The following is a 22323-nucleotide window of genomic DNA, read 5'->3' on the forward strand; positions in this document are numbered from 1 at the left end:
CAGGTTAGCTACGTTAGCTAGGTTAGCTAGGTTTTAGTTAACGAGCGTCTTTTTTTTTTTTTTTTTTTACTTTCAAGTCAGATTTTTATTTATTTTTTTAAAACACATTTAATTCAGCGTCGGTGGGTAACAATGAGGAAAGCCTCCAGAAATGTTGGGATGTACACACTGACACACAAATCCAAGCTACACAAGAGGACCCCTCCGCGGTCCCGGCCAGCCAGAACCATCGTGACCCGCAGCCAGAGCACCTTCAGCGGCTGCTGCTTCCACAAGCTCCCGTCGGAGGTGTTCGACCTGGTCCTGGATGAACTGTCTGGTAGGTGACAAAATAATAGTAATAACAATAAATATAATAATGTGGCATTGTCATTTAACTGTGTTTAACAAATATGAACTGTAATTTATGTAGATTTGTGTGTGTGATTAAGCTGAATTTAATTATATTTAGTATTAATTTAGTATTTAGTTTTGTGTTTTTCTTGCTGTCATGTATTTTGCTGACTTTGATAATGTACATATAGTGGTAATACAAAGTAAACAGTAAGGGATAAATATAAGTACTCAAAGTTTTATTTGGAGGTAGTTTATTGAGACATTTTAACTGTATTTTGTGCCTAAACCGAACCAAACCTTAACCACAGTGGTGTAATTTCAGAAAACAGTTGTTGAGTTTCAACTAATAAGCTGTTGAAGTGTTACAAATACTCTGAATATCGAGTATAAACTATAAGTTTTATACGTATATTAACCATAAATGTTGTGTAATACTTTAAAAAGCACTTGGTAGAATGTGTTAAGAGTTAAGTCCTAATATTTGATTGATTTTTTAAAACTTCTTTGATGTAGGGGGAATTTATATAGTGCACTGTAAAAGATAAATTTAGACATATAACATATTTAATTAATAAAAAGTGTGTGTTTTTTCAGTGCTGGAGATCAGCGTGTTCAGCATGGTGTCCAAGGAGATCACGAGGTACGTTGCGAACTACATCTCCACCCTGGCCTGGAGGAATAAAATGATCATTCAGAGCTTTCACCGCTCCACCTGTCTTGAACAGAGATTCACTGTTGGACGCTACAGAGACCTGGGTAAGTGGCAGTTCATGTTTTCATGAATGTTTTAGTTTGTTTTGCTCTTCTTCGGACTTTATATGACAGATTTATATAACTAACAAGCTGTTGATCTGTGGCAGTCATTTTGCTGATAGCCTCTCCCAGTGTTTAACATACATTTTAAAGATCACCACACGGTACTGGGGATAAACTTCCCTGTCAGGTGAAGGGCTTTTAAAGACCAGAATATTATTATTTGATAATGTGCTCTTGTGTTCAATGTCTCAGGTTTGTTGTTCAAGAGATGCACGCTATTGCTACCAACAAAGGACAGGTTAAAGTTTATCTTTAGCAAGTTTTCACAGGTAAGAAAAGGAGAGGTGAGAGGAAGTAGTAATCAGTATCAGGCCTCATGCAAGAACATTTTCCTATTCCTATCTTAACTTTCTCGCACTTTTTTTTATTGTACTCATGCAAGTGTTGTGTGTTAGATTTAGCAAACACTCCTAACTTACGATTTCTGTGTAAATCACCTGCGTGAAAATGATGAATGCCACCTGTATGTAATGGAACGCGTTCATGAGAATAGACAATTTGCACAACTAACGCCCCAAAAATACCATAAAAGGCTACAGGGCCTGCCCCATGTGTTTATGAAATGGTACGGAAGAGTAAAAAGAAGAACTTTACGAGTTTGGAGACTGAAGTCCTGCTCTCTGAGATCAACAAAGGAAAGTTTATAATTTTTAACAGCGTCAGGTGTGGAATTAAAGGACCTGCTAAAGCCAGCCAGTGAGAAAAAATTCACCTGAGGGTCGTACTGTTGCTGAAGAAGTGGAAAAGCCAGGTGATCGATGAACTCAGCGGGCAGGGGTTAAGAGAAAGTCTGCATCACAGACGAAAGAACATGTTCCATAATAGGTGACGTTGGATTGTCAGGCATTGCAGCAGAAGATGTTTACCTTAATGTGAAGAGAACTTTAACCCCATTAATAGCCAATTTAAATTAATGATGATATTGTTCGGCTGTATGATACATTTAGCTCTAGGCTGTATTATAATTAGGACTGTACAGTCAAACAGGATGATGTCAATGTAATTATGAAGTTTTATTTTAAATAGGAAATCGAAAATTGGTTTATAGTAATCCAATATATGGAAAAAACTTGTGTTTGGATAATAGCAGACTAATTGTGACCTGACTTCTAGCTTAAATTGTGTTCATGCATAAGAAAAAATTCTAACTAAGAGAAAATTGGTGAATGCCGCAAGTTCTCCTAAATCAATGCTAACAGCAATTTAGAATGAATGTGTTCATCCGAGTGGTTCTTGCATGAGGCCCATTGTTATGTATTCATCGCTTTAGAGTCAGAATAATTGTATTAGTAAGAATTACTGAGTTTCTCTTTACATTTACACTTTTTTTTTTTACATCGTAGAAAAGAAAGGTTTGCATCAGAGGAAAGAGAAGAACATGGAATGGCATGAACGTGCACTTAACATGCAGTTAATTCTTTATATTTATATTTTAAGTGTTGAATCATGAGGGAAACGATTTAGCAATATATGCCATATATTCTTTCAAGGTACATCATTTCATCAGATATTAACAACTTTTAACTTTAAGGATGTGCTTCCAACTGAGTTCTTCTCTTCTCTCCACATTTTATTGATCATAACCAGCTAATTATGAGGAAAAATAAAAGCTGTCCCACTGATCTGTTTCAGATTCCCTGCTTCATGTTGGAGCAGTGTTTAACACCAGACTGCATCGGCTTCTCAAGCTATGGAGTCTTCCTCCAGGTGAGTGCTTCACACAAAGACAGAAATTGAAATTAATAAAAGTGAAATCACAAGCCAGGTACAGCTAAGGGCAGATAGATAATTATTGCATGCAGATTCTAAGCTTCAGGAGATCCTCCTCTACTACATTCTGTTGTTAAAGCCTCGTAGTAATGACATGACGCTTTCTATGGCGCTAATAAGTTTTGTGCATTTGCAAATCCTCCTTACATCTAGTCTTTTTTCGACTATAGCTCACATAACACAGCACACACACAAAATCCCATCTGTACAATATTATATCGCCTCAGACACCTACGCAACCGTATATGATTGTTTAGAAATCTCAGGCCACTTGTGAATCATTTTTCACTTGTGTGTCCTGTCCCAGTATCTGAAAACCGAGTAATTTAATATTGAGTATCAATCCAATGTACATGCCTGACAGTTGAGTAGCTCTGCATTGCATTAAGAAACACAATGCCTGCATTAAAGCTGTTACTCTGTCTGGAGGGAGTTTCTCACTACAGCCTTTAGCTGAGTTACCTGAATGAACTGTATTTTGCTGAGTGTTTATTTCCGTCTACATCTTTTGTGCGGATTACATTAATTAATTACTCTTATTGGGTTTTCATTTGCGGGAGGTTTTGTTGCACTTGCAGTGGTGTGTTGGTTGCAGTTGTGTCGAATCTCTACCGCTCTCTCCTCGGAGCAGAGGCAGCCCCACCCGTGGTGAAACTGTGCAGCGGGCGGGGCTGCCTCTGCTCTCACCCACACACAGAGCTGAGCAGAGTGGAGGAAAAGAGACAGCGGAGAGAGCTGACAATAGCTGCACCGTGCATGAAAGCCTCACGAGTAAAGTAAAAGATGGGATCAATAAAACTCGTAAAAATGTCTTGATCAGTGCCAGTAGCGATCGTTGAGATCGGATTGGGACATCCTTAGTTTAGGTGTGTTCTGTTGATTACTTTACAGACACTGATCGCAGGCTGGGATGAGCTGGAGTGCAACAGAGTCTTCAGCTTCCTGTGTGACCTCACAAATCTGCTGCAGAAAACTGAGACAGTCATCACTGGAAAACCAGGTGCGTGTTTCAGTGTCTGGAAGGGAAAATGTTATTGAATACGAAAGAGGACAGAGTAGAAGTATATTATGGAGAGCAGTCTTTCAGAGAGGACGTTGTTCTATTAAAGTTGAATTGGAGTGTGGATTTTCTGTGTGATTACTACATCTTTCAAAATCACTCTGATGGCACGAGCAGAATGCAGAAAATTAAACAATTTGATGAAAACTGGTGAAGTCTATGTTGTATTTAAGATATTAATCTCTGTTTCCCTGAGTCAGATCTTTGGCTGTGGGTGACTTTACAGCCTCTTACTGACGTTGGGCCTTTTACTGTTGAGCCTTGTGAAAGTCTTAAAAGGCTTGATACAAACAAACTATTCTTTCTTTACTTGTTGGCCTGTCCTCAGGGGTGAGGTGGTACCAGGAGCTACAGCTCCGCTTATTCTGTCGTCAGGTTCTGTTGGACCCGTGGCCTAACCAGCCGGATTGTCAGTTCTGGCTAACGCAACTCCTGAAGCCTTGGCCAATGGTCAGCCAGGCACATTTACTGTTCATCCTCTATGGACCTCTGAGGCCTGAGGGTAAGATACAGTTACCTTTTTTTTCATGTTTGTTTCTCTTTCATTGAGATGTGGTATAGTATGACAATAGTTAGTAAGTGAGGTGCTTTCCTCCATGCAGGCATTCTTGGTTGGCAGGATCTGGTGGAGAGGGGGCTTCCTCACAGCGCTCTGTGGGACCTGGCCAGGGCCATCCTCCTGCTTTTTGGAAAACCAGAAGTCAAAGACTGGACCACCAATTCGATGCTGACAATCTTGGAAGAGATAATTGGTATCATACTTCGGTGGTTCTCAAATGTTTTCATATCACACCCCCCCAGATAGACACATATTAAGGTTATAGATAGATAGATACTTTATTTGGCCCCCCATGTGATAAGAAATAATAAGTCTAAGATGCAGGGTGATTGTAGACTTATTGTCCTCTTCCTCCTCATCACCTCCAGTCATTCCCCAGCCATGGCATGTGGAGAATGTGGCTCGTCTCTTGGTGCTGTGTGGCAGCAGTCTCTGCTATACTGTTCTAGCCAGCAAGGCCGTCAACGGACGACTTCTTGAGATCTCCAGACTCATCGTGTACATCATACTGGTGAGAATACTAGATAATTTTTATCTTCTGCTGAACAAAGTAATGGGAATTGGCTTCAAGTGAAGTCTAATTTATTTTTAGTCTGCTTAGTGTGTTTGGCCATTGTTGGCTTTTAATTTAGAATCAGATATTGGACATCATCTATGATTTGATATTATATAGTTAAACAACATAGTCATTATACAGTTGATGTGAAATGAGTCATCTTAAACTCATCACCTACTGCTTTGCCTTGGTTGTTGTGACTCATTTAGCTCATTCCGGGTCAGGGTCAGGAATGAGCACTAGGCAGAAGGCAGGGACATATATACATTGGACAGGTCTCTCCTAGTGCGACAGTTTCAGTTTCCCCTAATTGTCAGGTGTGTGCTTCAAGAGCCTCTGGTGCTGTCCATGGTGCTGATTTTGATCAATTATTCTGTTAGCTCCTCATAGGGTCATATAGAAAACTAAATGAAGGCTGGTTGATATCATGGAAAGGGTATTTTTCTGTTAACAATGTGTGTAATTGTTTCTCCTGACTGTTTTATCACATGCTTAATTTCCTTGTTTTGACCTTGGCCTCATTTTGACTTGTCATGGTCACCAGGACCTGACCTTCTATTAAGTAAAGCTACAACATTTTTGTAATGTGAAAAGGCATTTTTCTGTTTTGTTTGGTTTCACCTTTAGGTGTGTGAGAAGGACGGGTACCACATGTCCTGGGCGGTGAAGTTGGTGCAGCAGATCTGCAAAGTCTTCAGCTCTCCTCCTGAAAGGTTCCGCTTCATCCAACAACTGGAGAACATGTTTTCAGAGGTCACCAGGGAGATTTTTGAGTTTTCTGTTGCAGGTAAGGTGGGACAGCCTTTTGTAGTGTAAATTAGAATTTCAGAAAGTCATTATCGTAGTCTTGACACCAAAAATTCATCTTGATAAAAAGTTGGGACGGATAACATGAACCTGTGGAGAAATGGTTCCTTGTATCACATTATAAGTAGTACGGTCTAGACCTGCTCTATTTGAAAAGTGTCCTGAGATAACTTTAGTTATGAATCGGAGCTATACAAATAAAAAAACAATTGAATTATATAATACTGTAATGTGATATTGCAATCATAAAAGTATGAAGAAACAGTTACTACAAGCTGAAATGGTGGGAAAAAGCTACCATAATAAATTATTGAATGAAAAATAACCAAGGGAATCACATATGTATAGATAGTGGATAGATGTTGATATGTACAATTATAAATTGAAAATATTATATAATATAATACAAATATATGTACTCTATGGATACAGTAGTCACTCTTTATATAGAAGAGAAGTGCTGCATGGAGCCTCTTGTTTTGAAAGTCTATGTTGATGGGTGGATGTCTGTGTGTGTAACAGCTCAGACAGATTCTGGGAAATCCTTTTATTCCCACGTTATTTTATTGAAAATATTTTCAGCTCAGGTGGATGTGTTTTCGTCACCTAGAGCAAACCCTTGTTTGTTTGCTTCTGATTACATCCCTATTAATCCACACCCGTGCTCATGGACAATAATACATCTGGACTGCTGCAATCTGTCACAAATGCAAGACAGGCAGCAAGACGGGCAGCATGATGCCTTTGGTGATTTAATATAGATTGAGCTTACAGGTAGAGGCATGTGTTGGTACAGGCAGGCAGGCAGGCAGGTAGGTTAACAGCTTCAGGCAAAGCAAAAACAACCAGGAGCAAAGTAGCCAAGGACAAAACCAAGATGAACTGACACAAACAAGGGAACAGAACGACTAAATACACAGGTCAGGGATGAGAGACAGGTGAAAATAATCAGGGCGGGTTAGACAATCAAAACTGAAGGGAAAACAGACAAAGACAGGAAGTGAAATTAAACAACACACAGGAGGAGGAGTCAAAATAAAACATGAAATAATAGAAGAAAACTGTTTAACTCTGCTAATGTGAATATATGAAAAGCTAAGAGCTAAAAACTGAGCAAATAAGTGGCAATCGCCATAAAAAAAACTAAACCTTGGATTGATTTTAGACTACTTGATCAGAGTGTTTCATTTGTATTAACTTCTTAACTGAGGTAGATTAAAGAAAGGATAAAAAAACAAACAAACCCATAATTGTATGATACAGAAATGCTTTTCCTCTGTCTTTCCTACAATATAACGGACCCTCAGATTTATCTTGTAACTCCAGGTTGACAACCACTCACCGCCTTATACAGTCCTCTGAGTAGCTCACAGAATGCCTCAGATTCAAATTAAAAGTGATACAAAAAGTCATTAATCCATTATCTGTTCTCAGGAAACCATCTTGAAGACAGGGACACTTTCCAGACCCTGTGTATCCTCCTGGACTCCAGTGCTCGCTTCCACACTAAATTCCTCCACATGTTCCTCAAATAGGTGATAGACGCAGATTTAAAAGTTAAAAAAGATGTGGAAGCTATAGAGGGACCAGCAATAATGAAGGGGAATAACTAAAGAAGTGATGGACCTTTACAACAATACTAAGACAGGAGGTGAAGACAGACTTGAACGTTGTTAAACATTGAGCATTATTTGGTTGAGAGTTTGCTGTATGCTATAAACAACACTGCATTTGTTGGTTGAAAACTGAGCTATTTAATTACTTTTGCCAAACAGTATGGTTATTTATACAAATTTTATATATTTCGTTCTTTTAAAATCTTGTTCTTAAAACATCTTGCATGTAAATTTGTATTTAATATTTATTTATTATTTATTCACATTGAACCTCTATGTAAATATAGTTGTGATACAATGATTACATTGTTTTTGTATGGTTTATTAAAATGGTATTTTCAATTTTATTTTGTCTTCTTTTACATATTTTAAGCTTTTAGCAGCATTATGTGGCCGCCCTTTTACAAAAACAGAAACACTGCATGCACTCAGCAAGTAACAAGCTTTTATTATCCTTCAGGTGGCTCAATATTAAGCACTGACAGCATTTTCAAAAAAAAAGTTCAGTTGATTAAATAAATTAAAGCATCATGGAATAAAAAAAAAAAAACAAGCAGCTTCAAATAAAAATATGTAAATGTTACTGTATACAGAAACAATATTAAGGATCTTTTGAGTTCACAGTATGTTATTTAGACTGCATTCATGTTTGTGTCAGTAATAATGTAGAACTGTTAACTAACTATTGGTGGCTGCTTTAAATAATCACTTACTTTTAGTAGTCATGTACAAATTATATCGTTAGCAGGGTTTTCTTTTCAAATAATTGGAAGTACTGGGCTATTTGACATTGAAGTTTAAGGCCTACGACGTCAAGTGTGATGAATACTCCCAAGTGGTGAATGAGATCCAGTTAGCACATCGTGTCCACGGTCGCAGGCTTTTCAGTCATTCATTTGTTCATTGTTTTGATATGCTCTGGCAGGGGAGAAAAAACAGAACAATATTTTTAATGGGTTATAGGATCAGAAAATGTACACAACACATATGCTTTATATTCAAATTGAAAAGATTTGTAGTATATACCACACAAAAGCCTCATTTGGATGGGATTTATTATTTTATTGTTACATAATTGTTCTCCTTATTGCTAATTATAGCCATTTATTTTGCTCTCCTGTGATTTAAATCCCATCCAGAGAGATACTGAGATACAATCTACCACCACAACCACTTTACATGTTGACATGACACAGCGTGATGATACTTACTGTCCAATTTGTTCTGTGGATATAAGAAAAGACATGTAATAATACAGGTGGTGGATATATTAGACATTTGAGCACTGACATTGATTCTGAGCACAATTTAACACAATCTTTTTTTTCCAGTTTTAAATTTTATATTTTGTGTTGTTGATTCTGGCGGCCCCTGTGGACAAAAATTGTAGTATTTTAACTGCTATGTTTTAATTGACCTTAAGATGAATCCGACCTGGTGGCAGGCATTAAGAATAACTATACAGAACCAGCCAATATTCTTGATGATGGTCTTGTAGGTCATATAAAGACATCAGTATTAAATTAAGACTGTTTCATAACCAGTTAAAAACTTACCTTGTAGCCAGTCCAACCCTTCCTGTAGGCCCTCCCCTTTGATGGCATTGCTGGCACTAAAAAAAAAACAAGATGCAGAGGAGTTAATCTCCTCGTGGCACACATTCACTTTCTCATGACTTTTCTTGGATGTTCAAATCTGGCTAGCTCTTAATCCACCTGCCTTCCATCTGTCTAATGAGTAAACAGGGTAAAAAACACATATTTAAAAATAGCCATGGCTTCTGAATACCTGCTTGTTGCTGGGCCTCCTGCTAATGTTTAACCTGAGCCGTGGACAAGTAACCAGTGAGTGAACAAGCCTCTGTTTACTGTCACTGTTTAAGACTTTAAGCTGTAACTCTGGAAGCACAAAATGTTGAAGATGGGGATGTTACAGGGCTTGGCTCAGTTCAGCCAATTTAATCCAAGTAGCATGAGAACAATGACTCCAGGGGAGATAAACTTATAGTCTGTCTTTGCTTTGAGAAACTTTATCAGAGTGAATATTCAACAATAACATGGTCACAGAAGCAGAAGAAAATAATGTAAATATGGGTTTGGACTGGTGGAAACATTTGACAGATATGTTACCAGATGTGCCAGGGTTTGTCTTTGATGTTCTCCAAACACAACATCTGTGAGACCTTGACAGAAGACATAGCGTCCCGCAGATCTATCTTGTTGGCAAAGAACAATACTGGTATCTTTTTGCAGCGGATATCTGGGTAATAAAACAAAACATCATGACATGGAGAGTATAAAAGGCTTTAATTTTGAGTTTATCAAAAGAAGTCAAGCAGTAGCTTTTATTCAACCGAAGCTAACTGTGACTTCAATGATTCCTACATTTTCTTTCTTGAGGGTATGCCAATAAAAGTAGAACTGAAAACACATGAACCTTCAATTAAGTCATATCCACTGAAGGGACTGGGAAACAACATTTCTTCAATGAGGTGAAGCAAGATTGGTGAGGTTTGTCTTAACTTTGGCAATGAAAGCCATGATATTTCACAGCCTGGAAGATATAAGGTGGTATTTCTGCCTTTGAATCAATTCTGTTTTCATTCTCTCTTCTTGCCCGAGTTAAAAATCGAAACAAAATTAAATGAGCAGTCAACCACCAGGACTGTTCATCTTTATCTGGGAATAAATATTCACTGCCTCCTACAGTGTGCAAGATCTACAATATCTTTTTGGAAATGATTCAGTTATTAATTAAGGTGGCCAATAAAATGGGCTGAAAACACAGAAACTCTGAGCCTTGCATGCCACAAAGTTTGACATTTAGACAATAGGATACTAAGAACTGAAACCGAAGACACAGCTAATAGTAATATTAATACCAAAAAAACCCCACGCTGAACCACGCTTGATAATGTATCTTATGCTTTTTACTGTAAATACCAAAAACTATGGGTACTACAGTATCCCTACTGTATTTTCATACAAAAGGAGTAAAAACAGTCGGTGCAGGTATTCGGTACCTTCGTGATTGAGAAGAGTATCTAGCTCCTCTTTGGCAACAACCATTCTCAGTTTGTCACCACTGTCAATGACAAATATGATGGCATGGCTTTCTCTGAGGAGGACAAGGGAAGAGGTTATAATTGACACGGAGTCAGGTTACTGTGACATGTTTTAATATTTGATGAGTGATGGGCATGTTGTGTGTGTTTCGTACTTGTAGTAATGCTCCCATAGGTTTCTATATCTGCTCTGCCCGGACATATCGAAGACTGTAAAAGACAGGCTGCATGCAGAGAGAGAGTGAGAGAGAGACAACGGCTTAGACTCATACTTATTGGTGCATTACCCATTTTAATTTCATGTCTTTAAACTAGTCAAAAACTAATTAATACACAATACATATATATAGAATTCTACCTTGAACTCTTGAACTTTTCAATGTTGAAGCCAATGGTTGGGACTATTTCTTGTGCCTGCGTCTGCATGCATCCACACACACAAACACAAACACACAAGAAACAGACAAGTAACGGCAAAAGTATGTCAACAAGGAAATAGTATAAGGAAAGTATGATACGGGCTTTACCTGACTAACATGTTTCCACTCTTCTGACAATGGGCCTAAATGATTCGAATGCTGAAAACAAGCAATCAGCGAATGATTGCAGTGAAATAAAGGAGATTTTGACAGGACCTTCTCACAGTATTTATCAGAAATATATAACACATTTGTGTACCCACATTACAGGACTACACACAGCACATAAAGACCTCTAAATTCCACAATAATGTTTTTACAGTGTTAAAATACACTAACAATAAGGCCCAGTTTCATTCACTTACATTAGAAGGTTTGAGTTGGTTGATGATGGTAGTTTTGCCGCTGTTGTCCAGTCCCAAACACAAAACGTTGACCTCTTTCTTCCTCAGGCCGAGCCAGCCCGAAAGTTTGTCCAGCAGCCCCATTAGACTTGACTGATGCTACACCATTAAACTTTCAACGCATCACCCCATAGATAGTCTGACTATTGGTAATTAAACATACATACAACAATGATAAACATGGTTGTGAATAGTGTTAGTTCCCAGTGCTTGCTGTGAGTAGTGTCACAAGCACTGAGATGCCGCCTGGGCATCCCAGCTTGTGACAGGTAATCCTATTAGAGTGAATTAAAGCTCTGTGAACCACCCGGTGACCTAATCGTGAAGTGTGGAGCTTTCCAGGCCCCCACCTTACCTTTCCTTACCTTAGCTAATTGGTGCCATGAACAGTCTGTTTTGTCAGTCAGTGTGTTTTACAGTAATTCAAGCAATCTTTTATTGAGTGCAATACAATAAATAACACACACACAAATGTCACTGTAAAATAGGAAAGGAGGTCAGAAATGTCTTAAAATGTGGTCGTTATAAACTTAAACTTATATTGACTTATTATAAACCCTGGAAACAGGGGTGGGCCTAGAGAAATATTCAAGGGGTGACAAGAGAGTTGCTTGGAAAAAACCCTAAATAAAGATATTTTATGGGACATCAGTAAAGAATTACATAGAAATATCTTCAGACATTTTTCCAAATACATTTTTTCTTTATCTTTTTTTTAATTGAACTTGCCAAATGTTAATCTAAATATGAATTAATTGAAATTAATGTCTTAATACATTTGACAGCATTTGACACCAAACTGGAGAGGTAGATGCCCCTCCAATCCACTACACCTCTCTAGATCGGCCCCTATCTGGAAATGTAACTATAATGGGGACATATGACGTTTAAAAAGAGGGATGAGACCAACTCTCAGCAATATGATATCATGTGTGCACTCTGAAAGTTTTCACAATGATTTAGACTCACATGGCAGGTCTGGAGATGGTCAGCGGTCCAACAGCTCCACCTTTTGGTTATCAGTCATGTGAACGACTTTATAAAAACTGACAGGTGAAGAGGTGGTAAAAGTCGAATGTATTTGACAAAAATATACATTAAAAGCAAATTAAAGAGATGAGGCTAACCAAGTGAGATTTCACTTTGAAAACAATGACATTCAACAGCCTGAAAGATAAAAGATTGTATTTCCTCCTTTGGATCAATTCTGTTTTAATTCTCTTTGTTTGTTAAAAATCGGAACAAAATTAAATGAGCAGTCAACCACCAGAACTGTTCATCTTTATTTGCAAATAAATATTCGCTGTAACTGCCTCTTACAGTGTGCAAGATCTACAACATCTCTTTGGAAATTATAGAAAAATAAAATACAAGAATTATAAGTATACTTGTACTTTGTACAAAAGAATGTCCTAACATTGCTCAGCAGTAGAACATGCTAAACAAACAGCATCTGATATTCTCCATATTCTGTAGAGGGGTGGTGACTGTGAGCATGTGTGTGCGCAAACGTGTGTGTGTGTATGTCTGTGTGTGTGTCTGGATGTGTGCGTGCACCTTTCCAACTCGTGAAGGCCTGGATGCATAATTTCGCTGTGACCGAAAGATCTCTAGATCCAGTCTGCCTTCGACATTAATCATTGAGCCCCAGTTTGTAAGAAAAACCACAGCTGTAGAGGGGCGGTCGCTCTCTTGAATATGGAATACAACTCAAACTAATGGTTAGGTCCTGTGACTGCACTGAAACTTATGAACTACTCTATAAAGTGTTTCTGTCTTGCATGGTTAACAGACTGTAAGGCATACTGTGTGTGTATGTCTGTGTATGTCTGTGTGTGTGTGTGTGTGTGTGTGTGTGTGTGTGTGTGTGTGTGTGTGTGTGTGTGTGTGTGTGTGTGTGTGTGTGTGTGCGTGTGTGTGCGTTACTGCTGATGGTAAAATGACACATGATGAGTTATGATGCTGCTGTTCTCTGTTCTCTCTCTGCCTTCTCTAAAGTCATTTACTCTCTCTGGTGGACAAGACTACTTCCTTTTCTCTCCGGTTTCCATCCACCAGGGTTTAGCTTCTTCTGCTGCCTCCAACTCAAATAACTAGTTATATTCTGCAGTCTGGCCTATTCACCACTGACTTAGAGAATGAAGAAAAATGCCAATTTCATTGGCAAACGTCTCACAACTTGACATCATCTACTGCAGATCCAACAGTTTGCATTTCAGACTACGTTTATGTACACCTGTTTCCCATACTGCCACAAATGCCACAACCTTTACATGACCACAATGTACAGACTGGAGTCGAATCACTCTGAAATCCTTCCAGTGGCTTTGCTCCATTCGGACGGATTATTCTGCTCTGACATCTTGAATCGACTTTGTCCCAGAAGTCCAAACCACTGGCTGTATTTAGTGTGTATGCAGGCAAAAGAAACATTGAGTGTGTGTGGAAGTATTTCAGCAAATTTCTGAAGAACCATATAAGTCCACGTTAAGTTTCCAGACAATTTCAAACATCTCCTATGTATATCTAACTTCTGTGAACATTCATATGTTAAGACAGTGGAGATTGTGTACTTTCAGGCAATGTATAACATTCACAATCCAAAAAAATCGGGCTTATCACACAACTGTGAGTACACTGGTTGCTAAAAACTGTCAGAATAGACTTGTATGGTTATTCATATGAAGGCAACGGATCCAGTTCTGCAAGCTTAGCATGTGATAATAAAAATAGGTGGAGGGTGTTGTGTGAGCCTCATGTTTTATACGTCAGCAAGAGGTCTCTCATTGCACGATTCTTCATCTCTCTCTGAGATACTGAGGTGACTGCATAATACTGTATTGCTGATTTGGATAAAAATCTTAAATAAATAAAACATCTTAAATAAGATCCAGATTTACTAGGGCTTTCACATACAGGACTGCACATATATAGATATAAGGTTATGATAATAATTATCGATTAATTGTCTATACACTTTTAAACATTCAAGAAATCTCCATAACTTCTCACGTCTTTCTTCAAGTATTAGCGTACCAGATTCTCTGGAGAGAGGGTAAACTAAAGCAATGCAAATAAAACCTCCATGATAAATTATCAAACTCCAAAATTAAAAATACTTCAAGATACTTTTTTCAGAAGACAAAACTTTTCGATTGCACACCCGATAGCAGCTACATGAGCACATAACTCGGAGCGAGAAAAGAACGACAACAAAAAGTCAAAGGATTCAGTAGATTAAGTTTGCAAATCTACATCTCTAGATATTGTTGCTCCACACACAAAGTACTGCTGCTGCAACAAGGCATTACATTCCCCTAAGTGAGGGCCTGGGCCAGTCTTTAAAGTCTATCAGGCTGTAATAGTCTGGCAGAACCAGGTATACTGGGTAAGGGGTGTATGGTAGGAAAAAGTCTGTTACTACTGGATGTGAGGGAGACCAGGGGGCAGTCTGCTGTGGTGGTCTGTCCAATGACCTCCTGTATGAGGGGTTAAGACTCAGGCACAGGCTGTAGACTGTCTGTCCAACGGTCTACACTTCACTTCCGTCTGGTCCTTCTATCTGTCCATCCCAGGATGTGTTAAAGGGTGTCCTCATACATGGAAACCCTTCTCCTGTTCGTGCAGTAGCTGAAGGCGGAGGGTCTGAACACTGCTGATGATCCGCCTCTGGTGGCCGATCAGCTCCACCCCAAGACGCCTGACATCTCTAGGCCGAGAGGGGAAGCACAGAAACGCACAAACACACAAAACACTTACTTAACTTGTGAGGACTTTTCATTGCCTGTTTTTTTTTCCAGGCAGACCCTCTGAGCCGTGTAGGCAATGTTTACACTGTCTGGTAAAAGGAAGGGATGTTTTCAGCACAGATGTCAGGATGGACAAAATAATCTCACTTTGAAATACTCCACCACATCGTATGTATGTGAGAACATGTGCACAGTCACACTGAGTTTATTAGAGACAAAATGTTTCGGTCACTATGTAAAACAAAATATTCTTTATACTACAACCACAGGGCTTTATCAACCAATCAAACAGGAACAAAATCTCTCAAAAACAGCTGAAACAATTAACACGTCAACAACGGATAATATCATCCTAATTTGTATTCTGCAATGTCCATCTGATCTTTTATTTTTTATTAATTCTTTCTCTGTTTTAATTTGTATTCCACAGATTTTGGCATTATATTATTTGTATAATTGTAAAGTACTTACTCCCTGTAGTTTTTCTATTTTCACACTAAGAATTTGATGCAGGACCGAAACCTTGTGTCTCTAATCAGCTCAGCGTTGACATTGTGCCTGAATTTCAGTCCATGGCTCATTTTTTCATTTCCTATTTTTGACTTGAGCATAAAATCTAAAGTACATGAAATAAGCTGTTATTGTTATTTTTTGTGTTGGATTCATAAATTAATAACAAAATATAAAAAAAAATATTTTTTTTAATTTTTTCCTATTGTTGATTCTATATTGAAAATGAAAAGAATGAATGAATTGTCTTTCAAAGGATTTCATTATCATATACCTGGTATGCATTACAAAACATCTAGTTTGTATTTAAGAAAATACATTTATCTTCAAAAATAATAATTTATGTAATTAAAGTGGTATTTTAGCAATTTAGTATTACACCTATATAAAGTTGGGGCGCTTGTAAGAAAAATAATGGTAGTAATCAAAGTAGCAGAGGCACAAATATCCTGACTTTTATCCCCTAGTATGAGTCATGCTACAAAAACCCTTTAACGCAACAGGATAGCGTCTTTCATTAGACCATCCCTGCCTGATAAAAACTTTAAATTATTTAAAACCCCATACCCCAACTTTGAAACAAAGGCTTTCTGTCAGAGTTTGAAGCCTCAAGCTGAAACTGAGATACCCCTGATCTCCCCCCTAGAGCCACAGGAGACATTCACAGTCTGAATAGTACTCCACATCACTGAAACTGAAACTGAACTCCATGGGTAAAACTGGTGGAGTGCCCCTTTAAATCCCCACTGCTGCTGCACAGATAGGTCCTATTTGGTTTCATGCCATTTAATAATGGTTATGTTTTGGCTCTTCTACTCACTCAATGCTCATCCTCGCCACAGAATCCAATGTGTTGTAGCCTGCTGCCATGAAATTGCTCTTGTACTGACTCATCTTAATGGAGTCCAGCCAGTCGCCGATGGAGATGAAGATCGGGTAGTCCATTTCCTCCCCCGGAGACTCTGGTAGACTAATATAAAAAACACAAGCAGACAATGTCAGATCCTGCTATAGCATCTCAGAGTTGGACAACTGGCCTTAAAGTTCTTAGACTGACACACACTTGGTTGCAGTTTTAGGTGTAGGAGTGACAACATTTTATAAACTTTCTTAACTAGGAAAGTAAAAACTATCCTTTTCTGTATTTAGGAGAGATTCTCTGAGGTAACAGTACTCCCCAGAGATACTTGACAAATACAGTCCCAGGTTGCTTCCACTAAAATTAACTTACAGTGCATTTGCATTTAATTTGATATCATATAACTCTTCAGTAGTATACCTCTGAATGTCCTCTACCAGTGGCAGCAGGCTGCTGGGGTTACGGATCAGTTTATCCAGGAAGGAAACAACATCTGTGAATTTGGGCCGATGACTCCTCTCCTTCTGCCAGCAGTGCAGCATCAACTGGTGCAGGGCCACGGGGCAACCCATCGGTGCGGGCAGCCGGTAGCCCTCTTCAATAGACAGAATCACCTGGAGAGAGGGTTGGATGTGAGGAAGGATAAAGTCAAGACGGCTGCTTCATTAGAACTTCAATTATGTGTCTTAACTAGTTTACTTGTGACTGAAGTTGACCCTTCCCGCCCCTTTAGGAACCTTTTCCTTTCCTGTACTTACATACGCTATGTGCTAGACTCGTCTATGCTTAAAAGACAACCAACTTTTGAAGATGGTAAAAAGGAAAAAGCTAAATAATCTACAGTGTTATGGCTAATTAGCTAGTATTATGCTAACATGAGCTTTCAGATGTAACTAGTTAACTAATGATTAGATTACTTAGCTAGTTAAGTAGTGTCTTACTCTATATGTCAGTTTTATCTTTTCTTTATTATGCAATAAGGTGGTTACTAACTTGCTAGCTAATTTACATTAATCACTAGTTAGCTAGCGTTTTGCTGAAATGAGCTTTTATCGTCAAAACATCTTTAAAATGTGGTTGTCTTGCACATAGCGGGATTACAGGAGGCTTGCTCAACTATTATTGGAGCACAGAGCACAAAGGGGCGGGGCTTAGGAAAGGTCAATAACTGTTTCTCTGTGATAATGTAGCATTGTTGCTGCATTCAGGTGATAATTCTCTGTAGATTCATCACTACATACAACCCATTTCACACTGTTACATTGTTTTCACGTTGTCATTTGATACAATGTTAGTGTAAAAAAGAAAAGAAATCGATTAGAGCTGCTTTAAGATGCATTAATAATAGCTCTGCCTGTCTAACTGCAGCATAAAGACAGATTACTTACTTGATCCTACACCACGAATCAAAGATGAGATGAACAGAACAATTAAGGTCAAAACAGGAAGCATCATCGTATTTAATGCTTTTTGTTAGCTTCTATTATTTCCCATAACCTCCTCCCATGTTCGATTTCCTCAAACAAGTTCAAATAAGCTAGAACTTGGTCTTTTAATAAGTTCCCCAAACCTAATACATGCTATCAATCAACTCCAACATGTATTGTAAATTCCCATTTCATCTGAGCTGTGCCTATTACTGTAGCCTCCATACAGTAGATCTCCATATCTGTCTATGGGAAAGTAGAGATCCATGTATCTTTGTAGGGAGCTGTAGTAAGCGGCTGACCAGGATGAGATAGTGTTTGGCTGGTTTTTGCGGCTTGGCTGGCCTTTTGCCTTAGAAAGCACTTCTAAGCAATTCCCAAACAGCACAAATCCTCCCCAAACCCTGGGACCTTAGTGAATGTGCGTGTGTGGGTGTCCTTGTGTCGATGTGTATGAGTCTGTGTGTAAGGGGTTGAAGGGATTACGGTGGAGCTTTCACACTCAGCGGACAGAGGGATGGATCTGCTTCCTCCGTGGCCCCTCCAATCCCTGACCACAGCCCAGGGATCAGTGGGTTGCTCAGCCACACTGAATCCACAGCTTTAAACTCCCCCTCTACTGGACCAAAGTCCTCTGAACCGCTGACCTTTACTGTCCTTTCCCTTTCCCTCTCGCTCATCTTTTTCAACCATTTTAGTGCATTTCACCAGCATTTCTGTTCCTCCCCTCTTCTATCTCAGAGGTAGGCTTTTGATGTGTGAAAACAGCCAGGGAGCAGGTGAAAGAGCAACAATTTTAACTGATATAAAGGAAAATGAACTCTGAATTTACTCAGTGGAGCGAGACTTGAATCGAAAAGTCAATATTTAAGTGTGTTGTTAGTGTTGAGGTTAGGCTTGTGAGGGGAAACACTCTTCCATCCTCTAGGAACGATTATTGAGATGCCTCAGAGAAAAATCACTTAAAGGAAAAGTTCATTCAGAAATGAAAATGTCATTTTTTTTTTGTGAGGTTAAACACCAGCAGTGTTTCCTTGACCGCAATACACTTAGTGAGTTAGCTAATGCAGCTGTGTCGACCAACTTAACCAACTGTGTCTTTATATTTCCAAAAAATTAACATCAGTCCAAACAGCTTGTGAGGGATAATCTGTTTGTTTGATTGCATCATATGTTCAAGTAAAATCCATTCATAGTTTCTCCCAAATTTATCTCACTGATTTGATGTTCAGTGTCCCAACAGCCCACATTAGCAAATTGTTGCTGCCTTCATACAGAGTACCTTGAGAAGAAATATAAATACTGAGAGAGAGTCATTAAGAAAACTAGTGTCAGGGTCCGGGGACACACTTTTTGTACTGTAAAACATACATTTTGATCACTACAATACTCACATCCTGATTGGACATCTCCCAGTATGGCCGCTCCCCGTATGACATCACTTCCCACATGACGATGCCGTAACTCCACGCGTCACTGGCCGAGGAGAATTTCCTGTATGAGATGGCCTCAGGAGCAGTCCATCGGATGGGGATCTTACCGCCCTGCTCACACACAAAGTATAGAATAAAGACAACACTCATGGATAGACTCTCTCTCTCTCTCTCTCTCTCTCTCTCTCTCTCTCCACTCACACACACACACACACACACACACACACACACACACACACAGGAAACACATCTGCACACTTAGTAAATACTGAAAACAGGGAGGTAAACCTTCCTCAGTGACATTGATGAAAATGTTTATTATGTACAGCATCTGGTAAATCAAAGTACATCTCAGCATCTCAGCAGCCTCAACTCCGCAAACATTACTTTTCTGCAGACTGAAGAAATTTGTTGTTGAAGCTCAAAAGCATGCTGAGACATTTTAAAACACTTAATAATATTTTATAAAAAAGTGCTCTTATATTCTGAATCCTAAAAAACAGACTTTATCACCATTTCTGTGTTTATCACCTACAATTTCCACCTCAACTCACCTCTTCTCACCTCAACCTTCACTTCCCTGCTGTGGATTTCAACCACAGTCTAGTGCAGCAGAAAGCAAAACTTGGAACCATAAACACAGCATTTCCCTCACACAATAACCTCAATACAAACCAGGAAATGGAGGTCACTGCGGGCTCAGACAGATTTACGGAACAGCGTCTTTTCAGCACAAAAGTTTTTTGAAGTTTCGCTTTTGCTGTCCAAGGCTACTCCATCTTTCGCTGGCCTTAGGAGAAATTTCATCAGCCTAATCAAGGAGGAGTAGAGCGATGCATCAGTTTGCTGATGTCTCTAGGAAATAGCACCAGTCTGTAAATACAATCTTTGAATGGTAAATTTAAGTTTACTGAATCCCAAATGCCTTCCCAAACTTTCCTCACAGACAAGACTTACATATGCAGGAAACAATGAACTTGATTTTGAGAATACAAATAAGATAAAACAACAGCAGGTATGTTGGCAGAAAATAAAAGTTAAGGCCATACGATCCCCCGCTCCTCTTTTTGATATGCAGAGATACAGGAAGGATCAGCCACACAACAGCTGGTAGGGAGTGTCTCGTAAACTCTCAGTACATCTCTGTAAATTGAGTTGTTGTTTGCTTGGTCTCTACTCCGGCGCCTTTCATACTTCAAAACTTCCAACTTTAGTTCTAATGAGGTTCTCTCACAAAGCCAGGAACAGACGTCAGCCAACTCGCAGTGAATATCACTGAACTGAGGAAAACATTTTTATTCTTGCTGTTGCTGTTGTGGTGCTGTCAATAATAATAAAGCTGTCATGTGTATTGCTTTATAAATCAATGTATTGTTCTGATATCCTATCTGCATTGTTAGTATGAGAGCTAGATCACTTGCTATGACGAGAGACAGTCTAACAAGCATCACACTAAATATTTCACTATCTAAGTCCATCATGAAGACAGTAGATTATATCTCAGGCTTAGAAAATCCCTTCAGATGCCTTTTTCAAGTGACTGAATTAAATAACTTTCCTGTAATTAAACACAAATACAGAGACAAGTGGAGGTAGTAGAAACTTCTCAAAGTAATTTCCAACAAGAGGCACAAATGTTCATTCCCAGAGATGTTTAGTGCTGTTGGAGAGCTAAAACATGCAAAACTTGCTTCTAAGAAAAGGAGGATAACAGTTTTCTTTGGTGGAATAAAACGATATTTTCTTCATAAGCTGATTATTGGCAAACTTTACAAAGTATTGTATTCAGGTTCAGGCTCATCCCTGCCTTTTAGTATGTCACATAAAACAACATATTAAAAGTCAGTTTGCACTATTTACAAATGTCAAATCAGTTCTGAAATCCCCTGAACATTTCTTCCCAAGCAGGGAAATACACAGAAACAAAGGCAAGCCTGGCTGTTTCTCAGAGGGATCCATTGTTTTTCTGTTTACAGGGACTAAATTGATTAGTGCCCTGTGTGTCTGTTGTGCGGAGAGACTAATGCATGACCAATGCCAACATGTGATTTGCCAAATATTGCATTTGGGTTGAAAAGCATCCCTGTCTTCTACCCCTGAATCCCCAATCAAAAGTTTTTTAGTTAAACAAGTTAAACTTGAGTCAAGAGGTCCCCCAGTGACAAAATGTGCATGTTATACCAAACTAATAAATTTGTTTGGAGCCTTTACTACAAGGATGTATTTCCTTGTTGTGTGGATTAACTCAGCTTTGTTAAACCTGCAATAATTTAGTAGCTTTAGAGGGTTGTGTCAAGTATACCGTTGTGGTGTAAGCAGCCTCCGGGTCGTCCTCCAGGACTCGGGACAGGCCGAAGTCTGACACTTTGCACACCAGATTGCTGTTGACCAGGATGTTTCGAGCTGCCAGGTCTCTGTGAACGTAGCCCATGTCTGACAGATACTTCATGCCTGAGGCGATGCCACGTAGCATGCCAACCAACTGGATGACAGTGAAGTGACCATCATGTTGCTGACAGGGGAAAGAAGCATACAGAGAAAAATTAACTGACAGAGAAGGGGTCATTACGAAAACCAGAGACAGCTTAGACAACGAGAGAGAAAGGGAGGGTCGATAAAGATAGATAGTAAAAACAAAAATACAAAACATAACGGTTTGTATGGAGCAACAGAATAGTTTGTTCAGAATTATGCTGACATGTCATTGACAGGACAATATACTACAGAAAATATGATTTCCATTTTAGCTTCTGCCTGTTTTTCTTACAATTTTAAAAATATATTTTAATAATCTTGTTATCTGCCTGCAAAAATGAAAAACAAAGACATGCAAAGGTAATGCTGTTTTTAGACCTACAGTAGATATGTTATAGCTTAGTCTTTATTTCCCACAAGAATAACCACCTGAAGCCAGAAAAAGATATAAACATACTCGAGT

The 22323-nt window shown here is 38.8% G+C and overlaps 3 protein-coding genes across 6 annotated transcripts in view; 1 reads left to right on the top strand and 2 right to left on the bottom strand.

Annotated features, from left to right (window-relative positions):
• The first annotated feature begins 66 nt into the window (after positions 1 to 66).
• Positions 67 to 7804, top strand: LOC127365225 (F-box only protein 47-like). Its single transcript, XM_051403105.1, has 10 exons — positions 67 to 319; positions 931 to 1092; positions 1345 to 1421; positions 2785 to 2859; positions 3814 to 3922; positions 4311 to 4484; positions 4585 to 4734; positions 4910 to 5052; positions 5725 to 5884; positions 7339 to 7804. Exons 1-10 carry the CDS (start codon positions 133 to 135, stop codon positions 7437 to 7439), a joined length of 1338 nt encoding a protein of 445 aa, XP_051259065.1. The 5' UTR covers positions 67 to 132; the 3' UTR covers positions 7440 to 7804.
• A 143-nt stretch (positions 7805 to 7947) lies between these two features.
• Positions 7948 to 11653, bottom strand: LOC127365228 (ADP-ribosylation factor-like protein 6). Of its 4 annotated transcripts, XM_051403111.1 has the most exons (9): positions 11369 to 11653; positions 11112 to 11162; positions 10943 to 11004; positions 10740 to 10808; positions 10543 to 10637; positions 9650 to 9779; positions 9077 to 9132; positions 8732 to 8744; positions 7948 to 8438 (listed from the first exon to the last, which is right to left on the bottom strand). In XM_051403111.1, the coding sequence occupies exons 1-9, from the start codon at positions 11489 to 11491 to the stop codon at positions 8405 to 8407; spliced, it is 633 nt and encodes a 210-aa protein (XP_051259071.1). In that variant the 5' UTR covers positions 11492 to 11653; the 3' UTR covers positions 7948 to 8404. The 4 variants fall into 4 exon arrangements, with proteins under 4 accessions (XP_051259071.1, XP_051259073.1, XP_051259072.1 ...); XM_051403113.1 differs by lacking the exon at positions 11112 to 11162; XM_051403112.1 differs by lacking the exon at positions 8732 to 8744.
• Positions 11654 to 12671: 1018 nt separating this feature from the next.
• Positions 12672 to 22323, bottom strand: part of epha6 (eph receptor A6) — a 162299-nt gene continuing 152647 nt past the window's right edge. Inside the window, exons 13-17 of the mRNA XM_051403099.1 lie at positions 21688 to 21897; positions 19347 to 19496; positions 16946 to 17139; positions 16487 to 16636; positions 12672 to 15116 (exon numbers count right to left, since the gene is read on the bottom strand). Of these exons, the coding sequence (XP_051259059.1) occupies positions 15002 to 15116; positions 16487 to 16636; positions 16946 to 17139; positions 19347 to 19496; positions 21688 to 21897 (819 nt within the window). The 3' untranslated portion in view covers positions 12672 to 15001. The remainder of the gene's footprint in view (positions 15117 to 16486; positions 16637 to 16945; positions 17140 to 19346; positions 19497 to 21687; positions 21898 to 22323) is intronic.

This window comes from Dicentrarchus labrax, unplaced genomic scaffold (genome assembly GCF_905237075.1).
Source record: "Dicentrarchus labrax unplaced genomic scaffold, dlabrax2021, whole genome shotgun sequence".
In the NCBI taxonomy this organism is placed as follows: Eukaryota; Metazoa; Chordata; class Actinopteri; family Moronidae; genus Dicentrarchus; species Dicentrarchus labrax.